Consider the following 7863-nt stretch of genomic DNA (forward strand, 5'->3'; position numbering starts at 1 on the left):
GGGGCAGTGAATCGAAGTGGGGTACCCGGGTACCGCTGGCCTTGCACGGAGGACGGAATCGTCCTCTAAAATGAAAGCCTTTCAATTTACTCTTTCGGGAGCTGGTCACACCAGGTATCGGGACAGCGCGGCTATCACTACTCAGAGAACAAAGCTGCACAAGGCAGGTGCAGACGTGCGGTCTTGGTCTCAGATCTCAGGTCACTGTCCAGCTCGCCGTGACCATCGCAGGCCATTGCAGGCCATTGCAAGTGGCCTCTCCCACGGCAAGGGTCCCGCCAGCCGGGCCCTTGGAGCTCAGCTGCACAGAGCAAATGCCTCCGGCCGGAATCTCTCTGACACGTTCTTCCCAACTTTTCCTACAAAATGCAGTGATGGGCGTGCACCATTCCCCTTGTAGTGCTCGCCCCAGAAATGTTTATTCCTGACAAACTGTAACTCCGAGCCAAGCCGTGAAGTCAAGGGAGTGATTCACAAAAGTATAATATTTATGATTTAAAATAGTGTAAAAGCAAGTGCTGGACAGTTGGCATGAAGAGTATGGCCATGGCTTAAAAAGTCTGCATTAGATAAAAAATAGCCTTTTTGCTGGATACTTAAAAGCAAAGAGATGCTTCGTAACCATGTTTCAGGTGCGCACTGTATCTTCTTTAAGAGATATTTGGAGAACAACTACTCTCTGGCTAGCGTCCTGCCATGTGAGGAGCAGAGAAATCTTTGGGTGTCAAAATTAAACCTCTCACCGCAGACTCCTCCAGCCACCCCACCAGCCTGCTCGCGGGCTGCGCACGACACCACTCTTGAAAGCAACAAGCACCGCCTCCTCGCGGCATCTGTACATCGTGAGAACATCATTCCTGCTGCATCTACCCCTGGCCCCCCTTCCTGAAGTCAGCCCCCCAGCCTCACCCGCTTGGCACACTGCACCCCAACCCGGCCCTCAGTCCGCCCACTTTCCTTGCCCGCCAGCCACGCCCCCAGCCTCCCAGCAGGCCTTGCAGCTCCCACGGCCACCTGGGGTTGGAAGATGCACAGCGGAGCCCGATGCATCAGGTGCAGGGACCCAGGTGCGTGGTCTCGGTTCCCCCCTGAGGGTGAGGACTGAGGACTGCGGCGTCTTCTGATGCCAAACCTGCGGTGCCACTTCCGACTCTGGCCACGTCCCCGACTGAATGCTGTTCTGCCCACGAGCCCCCCGAGTCAGTGCAGACCCCATGGGACTGCCTCCTCCAGACACCAGCTGCCATGGGGTCCTCTGGCCACTCAAATGCCTGCCACGGAGTCTGAGTTTGGGGGCCTGATCCGAGTCACAGAACTCAGGAAAGCAGTCCCCTTACACCCCAAGTTTATGATAAAAGACACGACTCAGGGGATGCACAGGGCGAGGGGTAGAGCTCCCAGGCTCCCAGACGCTCCCAGCACCCACGTGTGTTCACCAGCCAGAAGCACTGAGCACCCCCGTCTTGGGGGTGTTTACGGAGGCTTCATTACTTGGAGATTACAAACCCCTGCTCACCAGCAGTCAGCTCAATGCCGGGGTGAAGGTGGAAGTTCCCGGCTCTCGCAGGGGCTGGGTCTCTGGGACCCCAGCCCCCATCCTGAAGCTCACCAGGGGCCCCGCCATGATCTCATCAGCACGCAGAAGCCACCCTCTCTAGATTCTGTGGGCTTTAGGCGCTCTGTGCCAAGAACTGGGCAAAGTCCAAACACAGCCCTATGATACCAGGGCCCTGAGCTGACCAAGCTCCAGACTTCTGCGTCCAAGTCAGTGTTTCCTTATGTACCTCACACTAGTTCTCTCTCCGAGGCAGAGCGCCCACCAACCCCGGCCCTGGGCCCCATCTCCGGCTGTGTCCTCCCCAACCCGAGCGGTCTCCACTGGACAGAGCTGAGCCCGGCTAGAGCGCCCCAAGAGTCTATAGGACAAAGTGCGAGTCCCCAGTAGGTCGTCCAGGGCCAGCCGCTCCACCTCTGCAGCCTCACCTGCCAGGTCCCCATGGCCCAGGGCAGCAGGACACAGGGTTTCCTCACAGGCCCTCACGCAGCCCCTCAGCCCAGACGGCTTCCCTCCACACCACCCAGCCTCTGCTCAGCTAACTCTGGGCCAACCTCCTTCGGGGTCACTTCTACATTCCACGGAGGTGTGACGGTCCGCCTCGCACGGCCTCGCTGGGCTTACAAAATGAACTATGTCGCACACAGAGCATCTCTCGGTGGGCGCATCTGCCTCCCCGGACACAAGGCCCATGAGGCCAGGGCCGGTCTTCCTCTCCTTTCTTGGCACCAAAGTCAGGCACAGGCCTGACCCCGGACGGTTCCACGCGTGCTCAGGGGCAGTACTAGGAATGGAAACTGAGTCTTCTGTAAGGGAGCAGATGCAGTGGCTCAGCTGTTTGGATAAGACAGACCTGGGAAACCCTACCGGGTCTAGTGCCGCAGCAAACACTTTCTAAACCACCTGACTCCAAGAAGAAAAACCTTATGGGGGCACCTGGGTGGCTCAGTTGGTTAAGCAACTGCCTTCGGCTCAGGTCATGATCCTGGAGTCTCAGGATGGAGTCCCACATCAGGCTCCCTGCTGGGCGGGGAGTCTGCTTCTCCCTCTGACCTCTCCCCTCTCATGGTCCCTCTCTCTCTTTCTCTCAAATAAATAAATAAATAAATAAATAAATAAATAAAAACCTTATGAAATAAACCATTCCTCCTTGAACCAGTAACTCCACTTTAGGAAAAATATTCATTGAAACAAGACAGAATGAAAAAATAAAGATCTTCACAGTAGCCCTATTTCTAACAGCTGTAAACAACACAGGCAACCACGGGGAACTGCTGAGCAGCTCCATGGTGAATGCGCTCTTGCTGTTAAAAAGGCAAATTAGGGGGCGCCTGGCTGGCTCAGTCCGGGAGCGTGTGATGCTTGATCTCAGGGTTGTGAGTTCGAGCCCCAGCTTGCATGCAGAGATTACTTAAACAAATAAAAATTTTTTTAAAAGGGGGGGCACATTGGTAGGAAATAGTCACACATGGATTCTAGAAGATAAATCTGAGAGAAAGCAGAATATGGAAGTAACTCAAGAGTCCGAAAACAGGAGTCCGAAAATAAGAACAGTAAATTAGGGCATCTCTGTGTGATGAAATGCTATACAGCTGTTTAAAAATGTTCAAGAATATTTAAGAACATGAAAAAAAATACTCAAAATACGCTCAGTTAAAAAAGCTGACTATAAAACATTATGAAGTACAAACTGGTTTCCTAAAAAATAAAAATAGTACATGGAGTTTTTAGTACATACATCCTCTAAAATAACAGGAACATAAAGCACTTGGTGTAGTTTTTTGCATAGATTGGATCATTTAACAATCATGTGCAGATCTTCAGAGACAATTGTTAAAGTTGCTAATTATAAAAACCAGAAAGTAGACTTAAAGATTTATGTATATTTAACTTAACCCCTCAGTTCAAACCTTCCCCGCAAAGCTTCCCCTAAATGATGCATGGGTTACAAGAGAAGGGCTCCTGCGCAAACAGAGGCGAAAGCGGAACCCCCACGAGCTAGTTTCCCCGGCCCGAAGCGGCCCTCCCCGCCCCTGCGCGCAGGACGCCTGGAGCCGCCGGACTGGGGGAGGGATGAGGCTCAAGCAGGAGACGGGGCGTCGGAGGCTGTGGGGCCCTTCACCAGGGCAGAGAGGCCCCGCTCAGCTGTCAGCGTGCCCTCGCCGAGCCACAGGGGGCCCGAGAGAAGCAGGACCCACTGGCGGAGCAGCCGGAGGGCTGTCACCGGGCGGTGGGCACACGCCCCCATCCAGACAGGACAATCACATCCTCCGCGCTTACCTCGGCCGCCCTGCGGATTATTTTATCGTCCACATCCGTGATTCCCATCACCATGACGATGTTGCAACCAAAAACCCTGGTGAGGATCCTGCGGATGATATCAAATCTGACGTACGAGCTGCAAGAGAAGAAACGTCCGCGCGTCTTTAGAGCGCAAAGTCACCAGTGCCATCTCGGAAAAGCAACGCCTTGTGTTTTAACAGACCGCCCCAAACTTCAGGCGGGCGACGGAGCTCAGGGTCCCGCACAGCTAGGAGGAGGCAAAGCCCTCCGCTGGCCGGCCACGCAGGGCCCAGATCAACGCAGGCAGGGCCTCGGCGTCAGCACGGTGCGCACGCTCCAGGCCGGCCGCCAAGGGAGTCTACAGCATTTCCGCGTAGAACAACTCACGCGGGAGCTGCCACTGTCCTTGCTCATGCGCTGGTGACCGCAGCGCTTCTCGATCTCAACACGGAGGAACAGCACAAGGTGACACCGTTAAAGCTGTTCTCCCGAGAAACGTGTGCACTGTTGTGGGATACTGACACACCAGCTGGGGGCACCCAGGGGTCTCAGTCGCTGCAGCGTCTGCCCTCAGTTCAGGTCATGATCCTGGGGTCCTGGGATCGAGCCTGCATTCAGGCTCCCTGCTCAGTGGGGGGTCTGCTTCTCCCTCCCTCTCTACCCCTGCCCCCTACTTGCGCATGCTCTCTCTCAAATAAATAAAATCTTTAAAATGTCCAAAAAAACAAAGAATCAAATCAAAGTAAAATAAAATGTCCAGAGTCTGGTTTCCCATAAAAGCAACCCTAAAACTCAGGGTCGGCAAATCTCGTGCTCATCTGTCACCCAACAGCCTCTGTAACTCAAACACGGGCCCTGTCACTGTATCCTGTCTGCAGCCCATACTGCCCCTCCCTAAACACAGCTCCAGTGACCAAGCAAGGCTGGAAGCTCCTTGCCACGATATTGGATCATTTGAAGCCTCAACCTGCTTGTTTATAAATTGGGCAGAATCCCATGATGCCAAGGGGTTGCTGAACACCATCCCAGTGCCTGTGCAGCACCAACTCGTACAGGCAGGAGCTGTGGTCACCACGGTCACCACCATGCCCTGCATTTGCCACCCTCCCCCACCCCCCCGACCCCAGGAGTGGTGTACCCGTGCACTACTAGGTCAGCCCCTGGCCGGCAGGGTCCCCTGGGGGAGAACAGCACCACCACCTGGTGTCCTTAGGAGAACCACACTGGCTGGTGTTTGTAAAGCATTTAGAACAGAGCAAGTACTGTGTCCGTTAAGTCTATGTCTTTTTTTTTTTCCTGCCAAAGTAAGCTCTGGGCCCAGGGTGGGGCTTGAACTCATGACCCTCAGGTTGAACTGCATGCTCTACCGAGCCAGCCGGGCGCCCCAACTACCTGTCTTTTTAAAATAGAGGCCCGTGTGGTACCTGGGGAGGCAGGTGGGGAGCCATGAACCTGGACAGTACGTCAGGTCAGATTTCCAGAACCGGAGAGATGTCCTGAGGATTTGGACTTTACCTGAGGAGCAGCGGAGCTGTGCATAAGCTTCCCTGCCCCTATAAGCACACGGCTTCTTCTGGATCTTGAGGTTCTCGGGTTTCCCACCACGCAGGGAGTGTCCTGAACGACTCCTGAGGAATGGGCTCTATCGCACAGTCCGCCTTCCAGAGAGGAAACCGGTTACCCTTGAGGGGGCGGGAGCGACAGTGACGAAGGGGACACTCCGGCTGGTGGGGTGATGCCAAGGCATCTCTGCCTATGACCTGGGAACATTCATTCAAATGCAAGTTCCCTTAACATCTGTACTCGCGAGGGCAGATACCGATGAGAACCAGTGGCCGAAAAGAAGCTGAAAATAAGGAAGCTGACTTCCCTCAACTGCCCCTTCCTTCAGCAAATCGTCAGTCTTAAAATACATGTAAATGGTTTTAACGGCCAAGGAAGCCTCTCCGGAATCCCACAACTCTGGAAAGTCTCAAGGACCTGAGAGCCATCCCTTTGGAATGACGCCAACAAGGGACTGCTCCATCTCCAGAAAGGGGACGGGCCTGACGTCCACCTGACTGCTCGCAGCAAACCAACCTCACCTGTCCTCACAGACTGTACCCACTTGGCTCTATAAAAGACTGCGATTTCTTTCTGTCTTTGCAATCCCTCCCCAACATATTTTACGCTTCAGTAAAGAGGTCAAAATATCCTTTTTAAAGTTAGTGGTAAGTTGGCCACTGATTCTGTTTTAACAAAACACAAAGAACATGCCAGCCTTCCTAGATGATGCAGGGTTTTGTAAGGGGAATGGGCTAAGGTAGCTTTTGACTTTTAGTCTAATCTGAAACATAACGAGTTTAAGAAATGAACGAGAGAACACACAAAATACTAGGAAAAGTGTCATTCTGACAAAGATGGGAGGCAGTGCAGCGGATGATGACCCAGTTGAGAAAGCAAGCAGCGGGAGACGGGACACACCGGGCTCTGCTGGTCCCCGAACGTGTGGCTTCGGGCGAGTTATTCGTCCCCAGCAACCGCTCAGCCCCCACCACAGTGCGCCTCAGGGACTGTGTAACCGCACTTTACCGCGTTTCTTCCTAAAATTGTGACGATTCAAACAGATGGATACTATTTATCAACCCGTCTCAGATGAAAACCAGGACTCAGAGGAATAAAAGGGCTTGTCTTAGGTTGGAAAGAAAACGTGTAACAGGTGCCAGAAAGAACTTCTCACCGGCTCCTGACCTCATGCCACTATGCCCACCAAGAAGCACGAACTCCAGAACAGGCCATTTATCACCGCTTCTCACGCCCCCTGCGAAACGGGCGGACGTGCTTCGAGTCCACGAGGAAAACCAAATAGGACAACGGGCCTCCCACAACACGGGAATGTGGTGAGTGATCCAGTATTCTTAAGTTGCCCCTTGGGAGATTGAAAAAACCTACAGAGGCTCCTTCTTTCCAAAACCTGCCTCCCTTGAAGTGTGAAAAGTCAAATTCGGAACTCACCACGCATGGCCCAGGTGTGCGTGATCGTAGACCGTCGGCCCACAGCTGTACCTAGGAACAAGGTTACGTCCACCACGTGAACACATTTGCAAGAAGGGACAGCACATTCTCGGTTAGGGTGATCATATAACCGTGACCTTAAAAAAGTCGTCCAGCGGCCACTTCTGGGGAGTCCGTAGCCAAGCCTGCCCCGTACCCGGGCAGCATCTCCGCCTGTGCGTCCGCGGGTTCTGTACTTCCTAAGTGCCCCCCACCTGAGACCCTTTCAGCGCAGCGCTACCGCCCCCGAAAACGCCCGGTGCACACCCCCGGCCCCACGTCCTGCACCCGCTCCCTCAATCCCGGGCGGCTACCAGGAGGCGGCGTCCGCGCTGCTCACGATCAAGGGGTCTTTCCTCCGGGTGAGGCTGTTGTACACCTTGACGCCCGTGTCGTGGCCCGCCGGCTGCAGCCAGCCCTGCCCGCGTGCCCCCGACGCCTCCCGCGCCGGCCCCTGCCCGGCCGCCCGGCCCCACGCGGCCCGCAGGAGCTGGGGGCCTACACCCGCCCCGCGCGTCCGCAGCATGGCCGGCCCGCGAGCAGGCACGGAGGCTCGCCACGCCCACTCCGGGCGGGGCTCGTCCTGGACCCGCCCCCCACCCGGAAGAGGACAGCCAGATCCGCCCACTCCCGGCAAGTTCCAGACAACGCCCCGCCCAACCCGGAAAGGGCCTCCTAGGATCTGTCCATCTCAGAAGCGCGGACGCCCAGGCCCCGCCCAACCCGGAAGAGGATCCGGTTACGCCACGCCCATCCCGGAAGAGGATCCGGTCGGGTCCCCCGTTCCGGAAGATGACGAACCTCGTCCCTCCAACCTCGGAAGAGGCGGTCGCGAAGCGGCGGCTGTACCTCCTCCAGCCGGCCGGGCGCCCGCTCGGCTGCGGCCCTGGGGGCCGGGGAGAGTGCTGCGCGGCCGGGGCGGGGCGCCCTGGGCGGTAGAGGGAGGTGCTCCTCTCCGCGAGGACGGGGCCTTCTGGTCCTCGGACGTCGTG

General features: G+C 55.8%; 1 protein-coding gene across 5 annotated transcripts in view; it reads right to left on the reverse strand.

Annotated features, from left to right (window-relative positions):
- The window catches only part of CARS2 (cysteinyl-tRNA synthetase 2, mitochondrial), a 38268-nt gene extending 30835 nt beyond the window's left edge, over positions 1 to 7433 (reverse strand). For 2 of the 5 annotated variants that reach the window (XM_059378035.1, XM_059378032.1), the window contains exons 1-3: positions 7186 to 7433; positions 6833 to 6883; positions 3836 to 3953 (exon numbers count right to left, since the gene is read on the reverse strand). In XM_059378035.1, coding sequence (XP_059234018.1) covers positions 3836 to 3953; positions 6833 to 6883; positions 7186 to 7397 — 381 coding nt within the window. In that variant the 5' untranslated portion in view covers positions 7398 to 7433. Of the gene's footprint in view, positions 1 to 3835; positions 3954 to 5353; positions 5423 to 6832; positions 6884 to 7185 lie in introns of those variants that run through there. The other 3 variants (XM_059378033.1, XM_059378034.1, XM_059378036.1) reach the window with 3 other exon arrangements.
- Between the last annotated feature and the right edge of the window lie 430 nt (positions 7434 to 7863).

The sequence above is a fragment of the Mustela nigripes genome, chromosome 15, assembly GCF_022355385.1.
Source record: "Mustela nigripes isolate SB6536 chromosome 15, MUSNIG.SB6536, whole genome shotgun sequence".
NCBI classification, from domain to species: domain Eukaryota; kingdom Metazoa; phylum Chordata; class Mammalia; order Carnivora; family Mustelidae; genus Mustela; species Mustela nigripes.